Raw genomic sequence first — 22,731 nt, 5'->3', positions numbered from 1 at the left:
GAATACCGCCTGGTTGGGTGGATTCGGTTGCCTGCGTAAGTTGAGAGTGCGACTGAGATGGAACCTGGTTCCAAAGCGAGTGCGGAGGTCTTCTAACCGCGGTTCCAATCTCCCGCGAGGGACTTGGCCGGTGAAGGACCGAAGCGATTCCTATAGGATTTGTGCGTGGTTGATAGGTCCTAAACCCCCTGCAAGACACTCTCATAAAGGCAACCAAGAACTGGGTTGGGCCAGACGAGGTCAAGGACCCAGGACCAAAGGAAGGGGAGTCAGTTACAAGATATACCACCAGAAAGCCCGTTAGGAATTATGATTAGGAATTAGACCGATTGGGGCCCCAGAAAAGAAAAGAGTAAATTAAAAATGATTCAATATTGTATGAAGGAGTGGCCAAAAGAGCCCTTTAGGCCACATGTATTTTGGCCTGGTTTTGGATCCTTCAAGGACTGGGTTTGTCAGGCTTTAAACCTATATGTTAACAGAAAAGAAGAGGAAGAGAGTCAGGAAGAGAGTCATTACGCCGCGTTGTGGGTTAGGGCTTCCCGTCCATCCCTGGCTCCGATATTTGCACTAAAGGCGGGTGAAGGATCTGAAGGGGGAAGAGAGAAAGGGGGAGAACAGGAAGAAAAGAGGGAACTGTTGGATAATCTGCCACCCCCGTACCTTAACAATTTGCCTCCGACGGCTCCCCCTCCCATAGTCACGGTACCCACGGCAGCACCTTTGTCTTTAAACTCACCCCCCGCGGCATGTGCGAGGAGCAAGACAACTATACCCGAAGGGACCCCTCTATACCCTCTACGAGAAGCACCCCTCAGGGGCAATCAAGGGGACATTGGATTTGTGGCCATTCCCCCAAATACCTCAGATGTAAGGAATTTCAAAAAGGAAATGGGGACCTTATTAGATGATCCTCTCGGAGTAGCCGAAAAGCTGGATCGATCCTTAGGTCCCAACACTTACACATGGGAAGAAATACAGTCTATTTTAGGAATCCTGTTCACCGCTAAAGAAAAGGGAATGATTAGGCAGGCTGGAATGAGAATTTGGGAAAGACAAAATCAGGCCGGACCCCATGCGGATCAAAAGTGGCCAAATACAGACCCGTACTGGGATCATCAGCAATCACAGGGAAGGCAGAACATGAGGGATCTGAGAACATTAATTATACAGGGAATAAGGGAAGCAGTTTCCGGGGGACAAAATATCAATGAAGCATTTAATGAGCAGTAGAGGAGGGAAGAATCTCCAACAGAATGGTTGGAGAGATTAAGAGAAAGCTTACAGATGTACTCCAGAATTGATCCGGACACCCCAGCAGGGACTGCACTTCTCAGGACGCGGTTTGTAGCGAAATGATGGGGAGATATAAGGAGGATGTTGGAGAAGTTGGAAGACTGGCAAGACGGGACTGGAAGAGTTGCTTAGGGAAGCACAAAAAGTGTATGTTAGGAGGGATGAGGAAAGACAGAAGGCAAAAGCTGAGATCCTAGTGGCAGCAGTAAGGGAAAGTCAAAGGAACAAGACCCTGTCCTGAGAGGGGATGGGAAACAGACCAGGGAGGGAACCGAGGGGACCACCTCCCCAAGAAAGAATTACCGGTCCTGTTTGTTACTACTGCAGTAAGAGGGGACACATCCAAAGGAACTGTTGTAAGTGAAAGCAGGATGAAAAACTATTTAAAGAAGAATAGGGGTGTCAGGGGCCGTACCTTCTGGGGACTCAACCATCAACAGAGCCCTTGATAAGACTATTAATAGGTCCCCACAAAGAAGAAGTTCTATTTTTAGTGGGCACGGGGGCTGAAAAGTCCACCACTCAAAAACTCCCAAAAGGAGTAGAAAAAGGGAAAACCCATATATCAGTAATAGGGGCAAAAGGGGAGCCTTTTAGGATACCCGTTTTGAAAGATGTGGAGATTGAAGCGGAAGAAAGAATCTGCCTTAACGATTTACTTCTACTCTCAGAGGCAGAATATAATTTACTGGGAAGGGATTTGATTTTGAAATTAAATTTGGGAATTCAGAGCCAGGGGAATACCTTGCAAGTCAGATTATATACTCTACTCTGACGCAAGAGGACGAAGAAGCTATTGATCCTATAGTATGGTATAGAGAAGGGGAAACTGGAAAAATAGAAATGGACCCTATTAGTGTTCAGATAGTAGATCCACATCGTCTGATTAGAGTTAGGCAATACCCTATATCAATGGAGGGTCGGAGAGGATTAAAACCTATTGTTGACCAACTCCTGGAACAGGGAACCCTAGAACCATGCATGTCTCCTCATAATACTCCCATCCTCCCTGTAAAAAAGGCAGATGGGTCATACAGAATGGTACAGGATCTAAGAGCAGTGAATCAGTGGACTATCACTAAATTTCCAGTGGTAGCAAACCCTTATACTCTATTGAGCCATATATCCCCCAAGCATATCTGGTACAGTGTTGTAGACTTGAAGGATGCCTTTGGGCCTGCCCGACAGACGAGGGGTCCAGAGACTATCTTGCCTTCGAATGGGAGGATCCTGAAACAGGGAGAAAACAACAATTAAGGTGGACCGTATTACCACAAGGATTTACCGAATCACCTAACCTATTTGGACAGGCTTTGGAAAAAATACAACAACATTTCGCATTACCTCAGGAAGTAAAGTTATTACAGTATGTAGATGATTTATTACTAGCGGGTGAAACTGAAGAGGGGACCCGAAGAGCCACCATAAGCCTGTTAAATTTTTGGGGAGAGAAGGGGATGAAAGTATCTCGATCGAAGCTACAATTTGTGGAGCCAGAAGTAAAATCCTTAGGTCATTGGTTGAGTAAGGGGAAAAAGAAACTAGACCCTGATAGAGTATTGTGAATCTTATCTCTGAGACCCCCTAGAACAAAGAAAGAGATTCGGCAGCTCTTAGGGTTATTAGGGTATTGTTGGCCTTGGCTTGAAAGTTACAGTGAGAAGGTTAAGGTTTTATACGAAAAATTGACCCATAACCAACTTAAGTGGTCTACAGAAGATAATGTGAGGCGTGAAGAAGTAAAGAAGGAGTTGGTACAGGCCCCCGTGTTGAGCCTCCCTGATTCAGAAAAAACATTTTTTCTTTTTGTAAGCATATCAAATCAGACGGCGCATGGGGTCCTTACCCAAGATTGGGCGGGGGTTAAGAAACCTGTGGGATACTGCTCTAAGTTGCTAGACCCAATCAGCTCTGGTCGCTACGGCACTGTTAATAGAAGAAGTCATGAAAATTACCTTTAGTGTCCCCTCAACAGTGTATACACCACACAGTGTCAGGAGTGTCTTACAGCAGAAAGCGGAAAAGTGGTTAACAGATGTATTTTAAAGTATGAAGCGATATTGATTGGCTCCCCCAACTTAGAGCTAGGAGTGACCTCTGCTCAAAGTCCGGCCCAATTCCTACTTGGAGAACTGTCAGAGGGATTGTTACATAATTGTTTAGAAGTAATTGAGATCCAGGCTAAAGTAAGGCCAGATCTGAGAGACACGGAGTTAGGGGAAGGAGAGATACTGTTCATAGATTGGTAGAGTGGTAGAATGGTAGAGTGGTAGAATGTCGGGGATTGGCTCAAGGAGCACGGACATGAGTCCACCAAGCAACTGTACAAGCAGAGCCCATTTTAGTTGACATAAGTAGGCCTTAGTTAGCTTGTCTATTAGGCCGTGGGAAAGGGGGGAACGGAAAAGTACTAACTAAGGCAGGGTCAGGATATCCTTGAAGAGATAAGAGTCAGAAGAATGCGGGATGCGCATAGCTAGCTAAACCCAAGTAGGTGGAGTAAGTAAATGTAACCTTTTAGTGCTTAGCCTATTAGATAGAGACAAGTATGCATAATTATGGTATTTGGTATAAATGCACGCTATCTCAGGCAATAAAGTTGAAGTATGCTTTATTACTCATATTGGGTCGGCTGCATTTCTTCCTCCGTCCACTCGGGTCTGGAACTCTGATGGGATTTCTCTCTGCAATTGGCGCCCGAACAGGGACCTGAGCGGCGGACAGGAGCAAAAGGCACCGGGAGAGCAGCGACCGGCGGGCAAGAGTGACCGAACGCTGTGCTGCGGTGTGTCGACTCCAAAGCCTGAACCGACTGAAGTTTGCCAGTGCTGGGCTACAGGAAACAAGGGCTGCAAGAGGTCTCTTAATTTAGCAAGAGGTACCGTACTATAGTGATGAATAACGGAGAAATGGATTTAGAAGTAGCCCTAGATTTATTACAAAGCTTTTTAGAAAAGCGGGGGGTTGATCATAGTTGCGTTAAACAGCTAGCTGGTCTAGTAGCAACGGGGAAAACTAAGGGGTGTTTTCAGGATCCTGATTTGTTGTTTGATGAAGGAAAGTGGAGGAAACTGGGAGACGTGTTGTGGGATATGGTTATAGATGATGATAAATCAGTGAAGAACCTCAAAAGACTATTAACTTGGTGCAGAGGCAATGGGTATCCTGCTGACCTGTCAGGAGTTTTTCAAATAGAGACTTGGAAAAAGATGGGAACTGTGTTGTGGAAGGCAATTTGTCACCGTGAAAAATATATTCTCGGCCTTGTAACCATCTGGAAACTGATAAATACTACAGTGAAGCAATTAAAACCTGAAAAGACTGTTACGAGCATTAGTGACTCAAAACTTGAACTTTGGGACAGTATAGAGCAGAAATTATGGGATAAAGTCAGCAGTGGAGATAAAGAAGCTGAATCATTAGTAACTACATGGAAGCTTGAACGGTCTGCTGCTGCCGGAATTTTTGCAGCGTTGCAGCCTGATAAGTATCCTGAAAGTTGCGGTGAAGTTCACCCGGTTTGTGTCTGTGATACCCTCCCTATTCCATCCCCTGCTGTGCTTTCAGCATCCCCGATGGTTCAGCAGTCCGGGGCGGGGGGAAGGAACAATGCCAAACGGTTAGCCTCCTGTACCATCATCTAACCCTGGTGAGAACAGCAAGTCCAGAGGATTGGTGTCAGACAACTTACTCAAAGAACCTGTGAAAGCTGAGAATGCTAAAGTCGTAAACAAGTGTACTATCAGTCCTTTTACCAATTTTACCAATCTGCTTTTCCTGCATTTTAACCCTCTAACTTCCACAAGAGAACAGAAGAAGTCACTGAAAATAGAACTGGACAACAGAACTGTGTGACAGATTAGATCAGCTAACAGCAAGTGAATCTGACAGTCGGCAATGTGGTCATGATAATCGTGACGGGAAAGGGGGTGCTTCTGGGGACTCAGGGTATAAAACTTAGAAGTTAAGGAAGTACTGGTGTTGAAATTAGCAGTAGAGAATGCTAAAGTTTGCTATCAACATGTTATTTGCGAGTTTTACAGTGCATATTATGTGCTCCTGTTTATTGCCTCTCTGAAAGTCAAGCAGCTTGTCAGGAATGTGAGTTAATTGTTTCACTGGTTGTTGTTAGAATTGTTTCTTTGTGGTATAAGTGCGCGGTAAAACTTTCTTTCCACTTTTCCCACTCATGCTGCAAGCAGCCCTGTGCTTTTCCATGGGGTCAGAAATTACTGTTTTCAGTCGTGTTCATAAAAAATCGGTATTGGGAGGTGTTTCAAAACATAGGGAAGCACTTGGAAATATGAGAAAAGAGGATCTTGTAAAATATTGTAATTAATGGTGGCTGCTGTATAAGTTAAATGATTGGGAAAAGTGTCCGGGGAATAGAATCTTGAAGTATAACACCTTATTGCAATTAATGTTGTTTTTAGGGCGAGAAGAGTAAGACAAAATAAATCCCTACAAGAGATCATTAAATCATTTCAGACAGCTGAGAGAGAGTTAACTGATAACACACAGGTCACAGGAAACTTGCCGAAGTCTGCACAATGTTTTCCTTATTAGCCTGTTTTCTTTGTGGGTATCTGTTTAAGCATGTTGCAGTTTTGGTAGGTCTTTGTTATATGGTACAGTAGGTTCACAGAGATTCATGAGAATCGGTTGACTCAAAAGGTGCGTTTTGTGATAGTATAAAAGATCATGAGTAATTTAGTTCCTTACTGCATGAACGTGATGTTAAGATTTTATGTGTAGTAGCTGTTATATTTTCTTCTAGCGTACTAGCTTTATTCCAATATCCAGACTTGCGCAACTCTGTGACAGGCTGTCTCTCATCTCGGTGCACTAAATTTGGCCTTTTTGTATGCACATCAAGTGAAGAATCCTGGTTTTGGAATAACAGTTGTAGCGCACCAGATGAGACACTATTAAAAAAAAAAAAATATATATATATATATATATATGTTAAAAGGCCTTGCCCAGTCCAGCTTGCTGCGGGGGGGGGGGATGCCAAATGGGCCTCCAGCGCGCACTGACCCATTTTGTCAGGGAGACCCAGAGGTATCTCCACCTGGCTGAGCAGTGAGCGGTTCAAGGTGCAATGCAAAAATTGAGATATTGTCTTAAATTGGTGTAAGTGTGATCCATCTGCTTATTTGAACTTGGTATATGGTTTTCGTATTTGAGCTCAGTATTTTAGTTTGTATATTCATATTCGGTACCAAAAGAATCTTGTTTGGGGAGATAATTACAAAATGGGAACCGGTTCCGCTGCTAAAATTCCACCTTGCTCCCCCTTAGGATGCATCCTTACACATTAAGGTAATTGCTTATATTGTTAGAAAAGCATTTAAATTGTTAAAATGCTATGATAGATGTGAACTTGGGGTATTGTATGAAGTTATAAAGTTGTATTTAAAGGTTGCTGGAATGTGAACCGATTTGGATCTAGGAAAATAGAATAATGGATTTATGTTTATTATACTGGTTTATACTGTTTTTTGACATCTCTAAATTGTAAAAGGTAAATGGAGCTAAGGAATGTAACTATTGCTGAGCTACTTGAAATTGCATATAAAGTGTATTATGGCTGGAATGAAATGGGTAAACAAAAGAGCAAAATATCCCAGGCCTGTGTGCAGCTCATTGTAACTGAGAAGTTTCCCAGAGCCTCCTACTTCGTACCAGCCATTATGCCAGCTGTGTGACCTTGGTTATATCTACACTGCAAAGAAAGAAGAAACAACTGGAAAAACCTGGCTGCCCGCTTTTAAAGCAGTGAAAGGGGGGTTCTCTCTCCCCCCACTGCAGCGGTGTAATACTGAATGGAGCAGTCCGAGGGTGAAGTTTAAAGGCATACTGAGCAGACCCATAGTTCTAATGAAACTGGACAATTAAACCAAAAATTTGTTGATAGACTTATCCTATGGTAATTAGTTGTACGAGACTTCTTAGTAAATTCACCATGCTAGTTTTTGAGGACATGGGAGACAACAAAAGAAAGGCCGTTTTTTGAGACAAACGGAATGCCAGATTTGGAACAAAGTTTTAATACATGAATTCTTGTATTTGCCCAAAAGTCCTACACCTCTCTTGGGTCAGGATTTGTTAAGTAAATTGTAAGCTCAAATAACGTTTTCTGAGAATTCTGTTTAGTTGCATATCCTACAAGAAGCTGCTTGGATGGTGCAGATCTGCTTGTGCAAGTGAGAAATCTTCAAGGAACTTTTGAATGCCGTATTTCCACTAGTACTAACAGCCAATGTTTTTGATAAAGCAAATACTACACTGATAGATCTGAAACAGGACTTCAATCCGGTAAGGGAAAACAATATCCAATAAATATGACAGCAAAAATGGAGTTAGAAGCTTTGAAGGATGAATCTATGACAACTTTACAGGCTGACTGCATTTGATTGGACTTGCAGATTTGTCTATGAAACAACCTGTGGCTATTGTGGGACAGTATGATGAGAATGCTAACAGACTAATATACCAATTGTCACTCTGATCAAGAAAATGCAGGGAATGAATTTAAGTCTTAATAGGCCATGATCCTTTTGTCATATATGTACCATTTGTGAAATTTAATTCTGATTTTTTTTATTTTAGTTGTAATCTATGTCTTTGTGAATTGCACTAGCTGGTTTTCTTAACAGCACAGCTTTTGGTATGCATAAATGTAAAATGTAAATTGCTGCAGAACCTGCAAGTCTTTAACATCAGGTCATAGGCCATACTTGTATTTGGTCTGATCCTACATACTTGCACAGTTTTTGTTGATGGTTTTGGGAAGTCTCATAAAGCTGTAGTGGTTTAGCGTGAAGATAGTGATTAGCATCATTCTGTGAAAATTATTGAAAGTTCAACCCAATTAGCAGAACTTGGCACAGCTTTAAATTATTTAGAGATTTTTAAGGAGGAACCTCTAAATTTGATTTGCAATTTTGAGTACGTAGTCAAGATCCAACACACGTATCTGATTCTGAACTGTGTTTTTGTTTTGGTTTGGTTTGTTTTTTGTTTTTTGTTTTTAAAAAAAAAAAGAAAAAGAAAAAAAAAACAAAAAAAAACACCAAAAAAACAAAACAAAAAAAAAAAAAACAAAAAAAAAAACAAAAAGGGGGGAGAAGTAGGGCAAACATCACAAAACCAATTGTCAAAAGGATTGTATGTGATGAATCACTTATATCTAAGTGGTGCAGCCTAAATTTGCTCTGTGATGAAACACTTTGTAAGTATGACCCAAAACCATGCTAAATCAGAAAGAACCTACATTAGTTATGGTCAAATCACTAGTTAACGGTCAATGAAAAAAGCCACACCAATTGATAACCTGGGGGAGAGGTTATTCTTGTGTTTTTACAGATCAAGGGCTGCAATGGTTGCTGGCACGAAACGTGAAACCTGTGTTATCTTCCTGACAATGATTGTTGCAGCTGCTGTGTTTTGGATGCCTGCACAGACAAAGACTAACATGTGGATTACTTTAGCCAACATGACTGACCATCTATATGCCTAACTACGATGTCTCTGGAAAAAACGTTCCACACATGCTTGGTTGGTGTCTTCCTTGATGACTACAGCAGCATCACACGACTGTTTCAAATAGTGGTCGATGCAGAGGCATTGCAACGAACTGTAATAATACTAACACAGCACTTTGGATTAATTGCCTCCTGGAAGCAGACATCGAACCACAGGAACTGGAACTGCTGGCATCTATGCCCATGGACACTTGTATCCAGCCGGTTTGTGAAAAGTGTCAGAACAGTATACAAGAACATGAATGGATAAAACTGCAAAATGTTAATGCTACCCTTGGTGACTACAGAAATGAAACTCGACGGTGTAATGCTTCACAGAAGAATGCAAGGGATGTCATTGATAATGTGGGACAGCGACCCTAAAACCTCCTGTATGGTGTATTCTTGATCTGTGAAGATAGAGCCTGACCAGGAATTCCTTCTAATGCTGTTGGAGGACTGTGTATTTTGGGACTATTAACTCTCTTAACGCCCAATGTATCTATGATAATAGATCACAGAAGAGCAAGACGAGAAAAACACTTTTTGCGTGTATATGAGTCAAAATGTGATGATAATGTAGATTTTTGAGGATCAGGGTTAAGGGTTTTAGGATCTCTTGTATCTAGTGTTGGCACAACTAAAGCTTTAAATACTTTAGAAAAATTAGGATGCTGGCTAGTTAAGCAAACAAACAGAACTTCTAAGGCTTTAAGCGGACTTTTGTAAATTCTGTAAGACATGCTACACTGCAGAATACAGTCACAGGAGACTTTTGTTATTAGCCCATGGCCATGGATGTGAGGAGTTTGACGGAATGTGCTGTATGGATTTACAGGATAAGTCGAGATCCATCCACAAGGAGATTAAACAACTTACGGACCCTTCACAGAAGATCAGAGAGGATGTGGGCCTCTTTGGCTTAGAGGGCCTCATGAACTGGTTTGGACTAGGAGGATGGGTAAAAGGGCTTTTGCAGAGTGCTCTGGCTCTCTTAATCATAGTAGTAGTTGCATTAATATGCTTGAGTTGTGCTCTATCATGTATTAAGAAGATTTTAGAGCAGACACTTGGGCAGGCTCTGCTCGTAAAAAAAAAGAAAAGGGGGGAGATGTCAGGGATTGGCTCAAGGAGCACGGACATGAGTCCACCAAGCAACTGTACGGGCAGAGCCCATTTTAGTTGACATAAGTAGGCCTTAGTTAGCTTGTCTATTAGGCCGTGGGAAAGGGGGGAACGGAAAAGTACTAACTAAGGCAGGGTCAGGATGTCCTTGAGGAGATAAGAGTCAGAAGAATGCGGGATGCGCATAGCTAGCTAAACCCAAGTAGGTGGAGTAAGTAAATGTAACCTTTTAGTGCTTAGCCTATTAGATAGAGACAAGTATGCATAATTATGGTATTTGGTATAAATGCACGCTATCTCGGGCAATAAAGTTGAAGTATGCTTTATCACTCATATTGGGTCGGCTGCATTTCTTCCTCCGTCCGCTCGGGTCTGGAACTCTGATGGGATTTCTCTCTGCAGTAGAAGGGAAAAGAAAATCAGGATATGTGGAGGGGTTTTGATAGATAAAGATTTGTTGCTGAATTAGTCTGGCTCAAAGGAATCTCAAGGCCTCTTAGAGAAGCTGAGAACAGAATCTGCTGTGAGAAAGAGGGGCGTTCCTCAATCACCGGGGTCCTGGCGTGGCGTGAATCATCGGACGTATGATCAGTGAGACTCCAGCACATGGACAGCCCATGATACTCATTTAGCAAATCCATGCTTGGAGCGTGGACGTGTGATTAGAATATAGTTACGTATATAAGGAGACTTGTTTCTGTAATAAATGGCTTTAGCGTGATTCACATTGAATCGACTTGTTTTGCTGAGTCCTTATCTCGTTCCTACAAAGATACGCTATAATTAATAAAGATTTAGACTCTATAGAGGGAGGTCCCCTAAGCCCATCATGGTCCACCCAAGCTTGTGAACTATACGCTCTGTGTAGAGCCCTAGAGTTATTAAAAGGAAAAACGGGAACTATATTCACGGTCCACACCTTTGGCAAAATATGGGAAGAGAGGGGCTTAATCAACACCCAAGGAAAGAGTTTAATACATCAAGAGCTGATAGTGAGAACTTTGAAAGCATTAAGGGAACCAAAGGAGGTAGCTGTAGTACACATGAGAGGGCACCAAAAAGGACTTGATTACCGAATTAGAGGAAACAACTTGGCGGACAAAAAGGTTCGGAAGCGGCGTTAAAAACTCGGGTTGTTAAAATTAACGTAGTACAGGGAGCTGATAGCCAGGGAAAACAAGACAAGGGAGAAGTAGAAAAGAAGTTCACCCCTGAAGAGGAGACAAAGCTGAAACAAATAGGGGCTGAATTGGAGCAGGAAAAATGGAAGCTACCTGATGGATCTGAAATGTTGCCAAAAGCTTATGCAAGGCGAATCTTAGAACGATTACATGCACAAACACACTGGGGCACAAAAGCACTTAGTGATCATTTTCTGAAACAGTTCGGCTGCATTGGGGTATTTGAAATAGCGAAGCAGATCACACGGGGCTGCTTGACTTGTCAGAAAGTAAATAAAAAGGTGTGTCGGCAAGTAGCCATGGGCGGAAGAAAACCAGCATACAGGCCTTTTGAAAAGGTGCAAATTGATTTCGCTGAACTACCTAAAGTGGGGAGCATAAAGTATTTATTGGTAGTAGCAGATCATTTGACCCAATGGGTGGAAGCTTATCCAGTAGCAAGAGCTACGGCACAAGTAGTAGTAAAGGTTTTACTGGAACACTTAGTACCTAGGTATGGGATTATCCAATGCATCGATTCCGACCAGGACACACACTTTACCTCCAAGGTAGTAAAGCTGTCCAGTCAATCATTAGGTATTCAATGGGAATGCCACACTCCATGGCATCCGCAAAGCTTCAGGAGGGTCGAAATGATGAATCAGACAATAAAACAGCAATTGGCAAAGTTAATGATCGAGACACAAATGCCTTGGACAAAATGCATGCCCCTGGCACTTTTAAATATAAGAACTAAAGCGCACAGTGAAACTGGATTATCACCATACGAGATGTTGTACGGCATGCCCTATCTTCAGGGAATGCCTTTAAAGGACAATTTGATTGAAGATCATGATATCCAGAAACATATAACTACCCTGGGGAAAAGGTTAGAAGAACTAAGAAGAATCAGGGCGATGGTGCAAGCTCCACCTTTGGGGTTTGCAATCCATCAGTTAAAACTGGGAGATAAAGTTTTAATTAAAATGTGGAAAGAGGAAACCTTATCTCCTCTCTGGGAGGGATCTTTTCTTGTCTTATTAACTACAGAAACAGTCGTTCAGACTGCGGAGAAAGGATGGACACACGTCTCTCGAGTTAAAGGACCACTGACGGAAGAAAGAACCTGGGAAGTAACTCAAGGACCGGGGGAATTGAAATTGAAATTGACACGGGATTGGTGATTATTAGTATTATTAATGTGAATGTCCAGTACAAATGAAAATAAGAATGGTTTAATAGTTAAATATGTTGAACCAAGCTGTATATGTAATTCTCTTTTTTGGTGTTCGAAGTTTAGGTTGTAATGGACGGTGGTATAAGCATATCCACAAAGGGAACTTACCAACAGGATTGGGTAATAAATGTCTAAGAACAGAAGATAAGGAAACCAGAGCTAGGTTGAGGATTCTGGTCATCACTGGAAGAATAGAAAGAGAATAGCAAAGAATGGTGGGAGGTATTTACTAAAGGGGTGAATGGGAATTCAGGGAGTCCACCAGTGATAGGAAGAATAGAGTGTAGAAAGAGAAATCAGATTCCGTGTTGCTCCTGTTGTTCCTGGGAAGTGAAGGCCAAGAGTTGGGACATGATAAGAAGTCGCCACACTAACAGCAAAAATAGGAAAGGCGGGGACACGGCCCTTGCTGCCGAGAAGATGACGAACTCGGCTGCCGGCTGCAACCTGGTGGGACAGAGAGGCAGAGGGTGTAGGAACCTGGACCTGCTCCTCTTGCTAGGAGTGGTGGCTTATTGATCCCAATTTAGCCTGGCTAATCCCTGTACCAAGTGCTATGAGTGTGTGAGAACAGGAAGACTAACCCAATATGTTCTAAATTATCACAGTCATACTAATTCTGGATGTTATGATAGAACAAAACTGGAGAAGTGTGAAACCCAAGGGCAGAAGTTATGGGTGGCAACTAACCCAGGGACAGGTGGACTCCGTGTAGGCTCCGCCTCCTGCCCCAGGGGAGAACAGAGTGTCTGTTTTACACAAGCTGGTATGTGGGGCTGTTCAGGTGGAGGGGGGGTGCAGGATCAGTATAAGGATGCAGGAGGGGGGGTGCAGGATCAGTATAGTTAAGAGTGCCACTCAGGAATTAAAAAGAAAGCAAGAGAAGCAGAAATTGGTACAGAAAAGCAGTGATTGGTATGAAGAAATAAGGCAAAACGATAAGGAATTACAATTACCAACAGTAGGGAAAAACCTGTTTATAGATCTTATGGAAAAGATAGCCCGGGAATTAAATGTCACCTCATACTGGATATGTGGGGGGACTCAAAAGGCAGAACAGTGGCCTTGGAGAGGAGAGAGTGTAAGCCCAGGATTACTAGCATGGGACAGAACTCATGGAACTCGAGAAAGAAAAAGGCCAGAAGGATGGGTATTAAGTCACTTAATAATAGAGCAGATATGCATATCAGGGGATGATGGTAAACTAGATTTTACTGAATACATTGGACAAACCCCTTGTAAGTTGGTGTTGTGGGCAAGTTCATCAAACACCTGTATTCCTCCCACTGGGTGGCCAGGTCCACCTCATGGATGTTGGTCTCGAAATTGTAGCCTGGGAAAGGAAACGATATGCTGGAAAAATCGAAGCAAAGCAAACCCCTTTGAGGAAACTGGGGATTTAAGGTGATATTGGCAGAATCCTGGCTCTACTGATATAGACAAACGATGGAAAGCCCCATATGGATTATTTTGGATATGTGGGAATAGAACCTATAATGTGTTAATGCCTAGATGGAGAGGGTCCTGTACTATAGGGATAATTCAACCAGCATTTTTCCTTTTACCAAAGGAAAAAGGGAGTCATCTAGGAAACCTCTGTACGAAACTTTAAACAAAGAGCAGTTTAATAAATGCCCCATAGGAGGAACGCAAACTTGGCAAGATGATGAATGACCTGCACAAAGAATAATTGGGATCCAGCCACCTGGGCCCAAGATGGAAGCTGGAGATACCATACCCCAATATATATGCTAAACCGAATTATTCGGATGCAAGCAGTGGTTGAAATAATAAGTAACCGGACAGCTGAGGCACTGAATCTCATAGTGAGACAATTGTCTCAGACCAGGGCTGCAGTGTACCAAAATCGGGAAGCCTTTTAGCTGAAGAGGGGTGCGTCTGTGGGCAATGGAATACTTTCAAGTGTCGTTTGGAAATAGATGACAATGGGGAAGTGATAATGAAAATAGCAGAAGAGATAAAACAAATTGCACATGTACCAGTACAGAAATGGAATTCTATACTTACTAACCACTGGTGGGACAACTTATATGGGGAGCCTGGTGGAAGAAAATAGGGTTCATGATAGTATGTGCATTTCTGGGTTTACTGTTCATGCCATGTGTGATCCCGTGCTTTCTTCGGTTAATACATTCAGCAGTCCAAGCCATGCAAATCTCAGCCATGCCTATAGATCCTGAAATGGCAACAAAAGGAACAGGGTATAATTAATGGTTTTAAAAGATAACACCGAACTGGACCTGGCCACCGCTAGGCAGGTGATAGCTAACTTTGAGGCCAAAGCACGAATCAATGGGATAAAAAGAAAACGGGGGAATTGTGAGAAATGCAGTTGAGATTCGTGCTGATGTTTACAGATATAACCACATACGGCACGACTCTTAAGGGAATGAAAAGACAGTTAAGCTTTATGTAAAAAGCTGTGGAACTTGTTCTGTACCACTTGCACATGTGTATTGGAAAAGTGGGGGGTGACGTGCAGGAGAAGGCGACCCTCCCCGAGATGCCGCCACGGGGAAGGGGGGGAGCTGGGTATACAGACCCCTCAGTAACAACTTGGAGTGCGCACAGGAAGACACTGACACTGGGGAAGAAGGAACTTCAACCAGCAATGAGAGAGAGAGAAGAGCCTGGTGACAACAACCACGGGCTCAGAGTGCAGAGGGACCGGCCGGGGGAACAAAAGGGGCTGGACAGAAACCTCAGGTGTGTGTTGGTGTAGCGGAGACTCCCCGCGCACCCAGCGCTGTTTGGTTGCCTCAAATCGCATATTGAATAAGCCAGACTCCTGTCTCGCAAATTATTTGAGCCTTGGTCTTTTCTCACACCGTGCTTGAGCTGCTGCTGAACTCTTCCTGCACGCACCAGGGCTGCTCTGCTCACACACGGCCCTGCCACCAGTGAGCTGGGGATGCCCTGCCGGATGAAACTGAAGTCCATTAATCCCACGTGCCACGTGCGCTGTACCTGCTCCCATCAGTTCCGCTCAGTGAATTGTTTTCCAGCCCCTTCCACCTGTGAAAAATGTAATTATGATTTGTGCTAAAAGAGCGCAGCTATTCTACTTGCCTGGAAAGTTACAGAAAGGACGTGACAAAAGTTACAAACGACGTTGCGATTGCTAATAAGACCCCTCTTAACCAAATAAGGCATGGAACTAAGACAAAGGAACTAACGGCTAAGCTTTGAGCAAACGGTGTGGCTAATTGTAAACCTGGCTCGCTTTAAACCAACTGTCAGACTAATTGTGAAACTAGAAGGTAACAAGGTAAGAAGAAGACACGGAGGAAAAAGAGGAACTTCCTCCAGAAGGACCAACCGCAAGAAGGCCTCCTGAAGAACACAACGGAAAGAAGCAGCAATACCAAAGAAACAAAAATAGGCTGAAAATAACTGAAATGCAGGAATCAAGGACAGTAAAAAGGGCCAGTTTGGAGATCTTGGTGTGCGTGTTGGCGGAGCGCAGAGTCCCCGCGCACCCAGCGCTGTTTTGCTAATGCTTTATCGAACACATTATAATAAATTGCATTGAGTGCTGCTATCCATGGCGGGAGTAGCTTGAGTTGTTTATTTCACACCTCATCCCAGCCCAGACGCCTGCACTGGGGCTCAGGGCTGACCGGGGCTGGCGACTCTCGGGCAGCAGCAGAACCGCACTGACCCTGGTTGCAGGGCTGTCCCTGGGCTGAGCACTCAGGCCCAGGGCTGGCGAACTGGGCCCTGGCGGGGCCTGTGGGCGCTGGGGTGTCCCGGCTCCCCCAGGCCGCGCCGTGCCGGAGGACACCTGCCCCGCAGAGCCCCAGCCCCTCACCCGGCTGCCCACACCCCACCTCTCCCTTCTTTCTCCCCAGGGCCCTGGGCCCGGCTGGCTGGCACTGGCAGGCCCCCTCTGGCGGCCCTGATTGGCCCAGCCGTGGCCAATGGCGCTGCTGTTGCCGGGCGGGCGGGAGCAGGCGAGCTCTGGCTGGGCGGGCGGGGCAGCCCCGGGCTCTCCTCACAGAGCCGCCCTGCGCCCGCTGCCCCTGTGCTGCCACAGGGCCTGGAGCTGCCTCTTGTGGTGCTGGAGCTGCGGGGCTGAGCTCAGGCGTCTCCAGAGGATTAAGCCAAGTGCCAGAAGCTTGTGTCCAGGCCTTCTCCTGGAGGAGACAGCCCATCCAGGAAAGGGCCCGTGGTGGCACCGGGCTCGTCCTGCTGCGCTCCCCCAGCCCCGCAGGGCAGACGTGTCTGTGCTGCAGCTGCAGCCCTGGGCAGCAGGAGCTGCGTGGTGAAAGGCGCTGGTGTGGGCACAACGGCACCTGCAGGAGACAGGGCCGTGCACCCGGTCACACTGCCTGTGCTGAGCCCGGCAGCCGGGGCTTCGTGCGGCTTTGCCGTCCCCTGGGCTGAAGAGGAGAGACGCCCTGTCCTGGCGTGGGCCCGGGCATCGTCCTGTGCCCAGAAGGAAGGACCGAGCCTGGTCACGCTCCCCACGGGGGCTGGAACTCTCCTTCCCTCCTGCCCCAGTGCTGGGGTGCACCAGTGGGTGAAGAACTGGACCCGAGCTGGCCCTGCGGCTGCTGAGATATGACCCTCCTGCAGCCAACAGCAGGCAGCAGTTTCATGTTCCCGTGCTTCTGTGCGGATGGGCAGTGCTGTCAGGACACGCTGTGCTGGACGGGCGAGGGAAGGCTGCGGGGAGGCAGTCCCATGTCTGTTTTGGGCAGGCTGTCCCCGACCCCAGCCAGAGGTAGGGCCGTGCCTCTCCGCCACACTCGTCCCCCGCTTGGCTGCGTTTCCTGGCTGCAATCGGCTGCTTCCCAAGGCCGGGCCTGGCCAGGACAGGGAGCAGAACTGGGTTTCCTGGCAGGGTGGAAGTCTGCTCTCCTGGAAGCCTCATCCTTAACCAGGTCTTCCTTGGTTTCCAGCAGAGCAGCTCTCCTTCGTGGTTCCTCCATCACCCATGCCAGGAAATGCCCTCTAGAACTGTCCCAGATGGCTTGAGCCCCGCGGGATTGTTCTTCCAGCGGGTACCAGGCTGGCTCAGGCCCTCCAGGAGAACCGGGGCGGATGAACGAGAGGCTTCTTCCGCTTGTCTGCAGAAGGCCCCGTCTCCATCTTCCTTCTGCACAGGAGCCTCTAGCAGATACCCGCTGTCACGGCACCACGTTGGTCTCCCACCAGCCGCTCCTGTCCCAGCCCTGGGACTGTGCTCCCTCCCGCCCCGACAGGCACTCCTGGGATCCCCCATGGGGTGTGTGTAATCCCTTGAGACGGATCCATCAGCAGGCACAGACCAGTCGGTCCATCTGGGAAGAGCCCAGAGCTCTTTATTTTCTGTTCTCAGGTGGATCTTGGCAGCTCAGGAGCCTCCCAGCCCCTTTGCTCACGGCCACTGCTGCCGCTGCTGCTCCCGGCACCTTCCCCTCTGCTGCGGTACCAGCATCGAGTGCTAGGGAGGGAGAAAGAGAAGAGTATGATCGTATGGGCAGGGAGAAGGCAGAGAAATGCTGCAGGCTGAGCTCAGCCAGCTGTGCAGGGACGTGCTTGAGACAGAGCCTCGAGGGGTCTGCGAGGTGGGAACACAGAGAGATACCAGGGGAGCTGCCTCTGCTGCTCTTGGCGCCGCCTGTTGTTCTCAGCGACCTGCTGGAATGTGAAGCTCCGTGCCCGATGCGGCTCCAGCGCTTTGAGGACCTGGACGGCTCGTGGGGAAGGGTGGCTGAACAAGAGGGAAACGTCATCCCTCAGGCAGTGCCAGAGACCCCGTCTGCCTCTGCCCTCGTCCAGCCCCGCACCCACCCTTTCACCCTGTGCTGGGTTTTGGGCCTCAGCTCTGGGGGTGAGCCATGTCGTGCCCACGGCAGGAGACACAGAGGGTGTCCTGTGCAAGCCCAGGACGCGGGGATGGGGGTCCTGGCCGTCTCTGCCAGGTCACGGCTGCTCTAAGGGCACAGGCTGTGTCCAGAGCGGGGCACACTTACTCAGGCTGGAGTCTCTCCAGCTGGGCTGCTGCTGCCACGTCCTCTGCTGGCAGAGGCTTCCCCACCTTTCTCCACCTCTTGCTGGGCTCCTTCCTCCTGGGCTGGGCTGGAGGGTGGGGAGTCCAAGGGCCTCCAGTGCCGAGCGCCTGCCGAGGAGGAGACGCTCTCAGCAACCAGACGGCAACCAGGTGCCGTTTCCAGAGGAGCTCCTGAAAGGAGCCGGCAGCAGGACCCGGGAGCTGGCAGACTCAGCACCACGTGCTCTCCGTCACCCTGGCGGTTGCTTTTTCCCCTGGGATGCCGCTGCCGCTCTCTCCTTCCCAGCATGAGCAGGCAAAGCCCTGGCCTGCAGCCGGGTGTCAGTGCTGCTCACAGCCCTGGAGCCGCCCTGGGTGCCCCACAGAGAGCGTGGCTGCTGCTCTCTGCGCTGCCCATCAGTGACCGTACCTGGGGCAGCTGTTGCTCCTCCCCTGCAGACCAGGCTTCCCACGCCGCCCATTCCGCCTTGGCTTGCTGCAGCTGCTCTTGGCACCGCGTCTTCCCTCGCTCCCACTCTGCAGACAGCTGCCGCACCTCCTGGAGGGGACGCAAACGCGCAGCAGGCAGGATCAGTCTGGGCTCCTGGAGGGGCTTCCTTGGCTCTGCCCCGCGGTGCTGCCCCGCGCCTCAGCCGCTCAGTGGCAGCGCTTGGCCCCAACGCAGCGGGGGCCGTGGGGTCACGCCAGGCTCCTCAGCCCACCACAGGCACAGCTGAGTGACCAAAGACCTCCCCTGCCAAAGACCTAGAAGGGCCGTGCCCATTTTCCACAGCCCCTGGCCACAACAAAGTGTGCGCAAAGCCGCTTTTGCCGAGTGTCTGAGAGCACGGCAGCTGCAGCGAGGCAGAGCACGTACCTGCAGCGCTCTCTTGCAGGCTTCAGAGGATGGGAGTGCAGCGGCAGGCCTGGCTGGAGGAGCTGGCTCCTGCCTGCCTGCCTCCTTCGTCCTGCTGGAACTGCCTGGACGTGGCGGGAGCACACTGCAAAGAGACAGCAGGAGGCGTCAGCGCCAGCACGGGGCTCTTTGCTCTCCCGTTTGCACCCGGCATGTGTCAGGGAGCTTCCTGCACCCCCACAGCTGGGGATGTCTCTCCTCCCGGGCTGCAAGGTTCCCTTTCAGCCCTTCCCACCAGGGTCTCACCGGGCAGAAGGCTTCTTCCCTGTGTCCTGCTGCCCAGCTCCTGGCCCCTGGTTTGGCAGCACGGGCAGGGAACGCTTTGCCCGGCTCTGCAGCAGCTTGCCAGGACAGCCCTCTGCACCTGGGAAAGGAGGAAGCTCTTCAGGGCAGCCCGTGCAGAGTGCGTTTGACGCGGCTGTGCTCACGCAGCGTGGGGCAGGGCCCCGCCTGGACAGCAGGGACGCTCCCCTACCTCCTCCCATCGCCTGCTTTTCTGCAGCCTTGCTGTGCCAGGTGGAGAAAGCCCTGGACACCGCTCTTCTGCTGAGCACCGTGAGCTGAAACCTGCAAAGCACAAGGGGACACGGGCTTGAAGAGGGGTGAAAACCAAGCCTCAAGTCCCCTCCGTCTGCCGTTGCCGCCCGCTCGTTCTGCCCAGGGCTGCAGAGGGGACGCGCTCACCTGGGAAACGCGTGGGCAGGAGCAGCCTGCATCCCCTGGGCAGTGGTCGCTCCCGTGCAAACAGCTGCAGCCGGCATCCAGAGCCTCTGCAAAGGGACACAGAGCTCTGGGAGGTGGCCAGGACAGTTTTCTCCTGGCTCCCAAAGGCAGCGCACCCGTCTCCCGCTCCAAAAGAGGCCACTGCTGCAAACCTCCCTCCCAAATGCTCCTCCGTGAACATCGGCCCTTGCTCTGCTCCGCAGCAGCTGCGCAGCAAACACTGACACTGCGCAATGGCGCTGACGGGCTTTTCGTAGGGCAAGGGCCCAGAGACTGGGCAGAAACTTTCTGTTCTGATGACGTCGGGGGGGCGAGCACGGCGAAAGGCGTTTGGCCAACGGCGACTGGGCTGCTCAGCCTTCACTGGGCTTCCCAGCCCACTGAAGCAGCCCTCAAACCTTGATCAACTCACAGTGTGCAGCAGTGCAATGCGGCTGGCCTTGCTCTCCAGCCCTGTGACGCAGTCGTAATAAAAGCGCATGCACAGGACGTCGTCTTTGCAGGACAGAACGCCGATGTCCTTGAAGGAGAAGGCGAGGCGCTGCCTGTTCCGCAGCTGGAAGCTGTACAAGAGGATGGTCTCTTGCACACAGTCCTCCAGCACGTGTGGTGGGAAGGAGGTGGCTCGCGACAGCCACTTGTAGTTGAGCGGACTGATCTGGACATTGCCTGCAAGGAGGAGGAACGTGGTCAGTGCCACAGCAGGCCAAATTTCCCTGTGAGATTCAGAACCACAGGGCAGAGCAAAGGGCACTTGCAGAAAGAGGTTTGGGGAGCGGTTTGTCTGGGGGAGCTCGAGCCATCTCCGGGCCTTTGGAGGCAACTCTCTACTTCTCCCAGCGCTTTCCAAAGAGCAGAGAGCACGCACCCGGCCCCAGACATGAAGGGGAGAGGGGAGGGCGGCCACTGCCTTCTCACCAGGGATAACCACTGTGGGGAACACGAGCTCCTGCAGCAGTGAGTTATCCATCTCCAGACGGAAGATGGGTCTGCGAACCACATACACCTCGTCTTCACCGTGGAATTGCTCATGGACCATGGCGAAGGTGCCGAGTCCTGGGAGCAGGACACCCTGTCCAGGAACAAGACAGAAAGGCTGATGACTGAGTACCGCAGAGATGGGCAAAGGCAAAGCTTGGGAAAAGGCTCGTATTCTCCATTTCTTCTCTTGCCCTCCTCAAAGGCTCTGCAGGGTAAAGGGGACCAAGGCGCCAGCCCACCTTGTCCAGCTTCAGCTGTCCCAGGATGTACGCAGACACAGCATCCCAGATGGCCACAACCTCTGGAAGGCAAGGGAAGGAGGTGTGAGGCTCCGGGCCAGCCAGCCCACAGCCTCTCGGCATGCTCCTCACCCAGGGGTGACACACGCAGGTGTGCACAAACAGCCCAGACAAACATTGCCCCGGCTGCGCAGCTGCAGCGCCCCAATTTAGGACGGGCAGCCTTACTGTGCTGCCGGAGCAGAGCTGGAGCAGATATGGGGACGTGGGACGGGCCCAGGACCAAGGCTGTGGCCATGTCACCCCCAGCAAGGGATGGACCTCAGAGCCCAGGACATGATCTGCCAGCCTGGCAGCACCAGGGGATGCCGTGGGAAGGAACAGAGGCCTCCTAAAGGCGGCCGATTCCAGGGAAAGGGCCCGTTTACAACACAGCCCTTTCCAGCCGGCTTGTGAGAGCCCCGTGAGAGCTGTGGGACACCCCGGCCCCCAGGACGCAGGACCCCTTTTCATCCCAGAGCCAGATCCCGAAAGGCCCTGTTCAGCCCCCCACAGCCCAGCAGCCGCAGCTTCTGACAATGCCAGTGCTGGTGTGTCCCTCTGGGAAGGAGCTCCCAAAACCATTACCCGTGGGAGAGAGCTCCAGCAGCCTGGGGAACAAGCATCTCAGCTCCAAGCTGATGGCCACGGTGCAGCAGCCCTCCATGGCGCTTGCCGCTTGCCCTCAGCTCAGGGAAAGGGATGCTGTGTGCCGCTCCTCGCTCCAAACTCCTCTCCAATGTGCCCCTGCTGCTCTGCCTGTCAGCAAGGGTCCTGTCAGTCAGGAAGGTCCTGTCAGTCAGGAAGGTCCTGTCACTCAGGAAGGTCCCCTCTGTCAGGAAGGTCCCCTCTGTCAGGAAGGTCCTGTCACTCGGGAAGGGTCCTGTCACTCAGGAAGGCTCCTGCCAGTCAACAAGAGTCCCCCAGCGCAGCCCCGCTGCCTCCCGACCGCGCTCCTGGCTGTGCAGCAGCTCCGAAGGCAGCAGTGGGAGCCCCTGAGCAGTGCCCAGCAGCACCCAGGCCTCGTTGCCAAGTGCCGGCACCGCCGCAGCGCTGGGGAGACCTCCCTGTGATGTGGGGATCCCTTGTGACATCAGCCCGCATCACTGCCGGCTGCATTGTGACACCAGCAGGGAGGCGGCACAGCTGGGCAGAGACGTGTCCCCTCTTGAGCTGGGAAACAGTCATCCCCTTTCTCGCCAGCCCTGCTCCAGAAATCCCGTCTGTCCCTGCTCCCACGTGTCTCTGCTGCTTCGAGCGTGTTGGGGCAGGTGGGGTTTGGGCTTTGCTGTGCTTGGGCAGTTGGGAGACACGGGACTGCAGGTCTGTGGGGTGCATGAGCCCCTCCAGTGTGCCGTCTCTTCTGCTCGTAGCTGGGACGGAGCTCATTTCCTTCCTGGCAGCCCAGATGGTTTAGCCCGTGCTTGAGCTGCTGCTGAACTCTTCCTGCACACACCAGGGCTGCTCTGCTCACACACGGCCCTGCCACCA

General features: G+C 49.4%; 1 protein-coding gene across 1 annotated transcript; it reads right to left on the bottom strand.

Moving 5' to 3' along the window:
* Positions 1–15,538: 15,538 nt before the first annotated feature.
* LOC102097261 (uncharacterized) lies at positions 15,539–21,706 on the bottom strand. The gene is made up of 10 exons (XM_065040731.1): positions 20,900–21,706; positions 20,394–20,650; positions 19,943–20,028; positions 19,734–19,825; positions 19,505–19,622; positions 19,220–19,343; positions 18,773–18,901; positions 18,326–18,471; positions 17,938–18,063; positions 15,539–17,793 (listed from the first exon to the last, which is right to left on the bottom strand). Exons 1-10 carry the CDS (start codon positions 21,018–21,020, stop codon positions 17,685–17,687), a joined length of 1,308 nt encoding a protein of 435 aa, XP_064896803.1. The 5' UTR covers positions 21,021–21,706; the 3' UTR covers positions 15,539–17,684.
* Between the last annotated feature and the right edge of the window lie 1,025 nt (positions 21,707–22,731).

This window comes from Columba livia, chromosome 25, assembly GCF_036013475.1.
Source record: "Columba livia isolate bColLiv1 breed racing homer chromosome 25, bColLiv1.pat.W.v2, whole genome shotgun sequence".
Lineage (NCBI taxonomy): Eukaryota > Metazoa > Chordata > Aves > Columbiformes > Columbidae > Columba > Columba livia.
This window is presented reverse-complemented; position numbering and strand designations above follow the sequence as displayed.

Bases quoted from the DNA above. Each gene is read 5' to 3' on its own strand.
- LOC102097261 (XM_065040731.1), bottom strand. From the start codon at position 21,020: ATGGTCCATGAGCAATTCCACGGTGAAGACGAGGTGTATGTGGTTCGC. The intron at 20,029-20,393 runs GTGAGTTGATCA...GTCCCTTTGCAG, and splicing joins GCATTGCACTGCTGCACACT to AGGCTCTGGATGCCGGCTGC. The intron at 18,064-18,325 runs GTAAGTGTGCCC...CCTCTTGTTCAG, and splicing joins CTGGAGAGACTCCAGCCTGA to CCACCCTTCCCCACGAGCCG.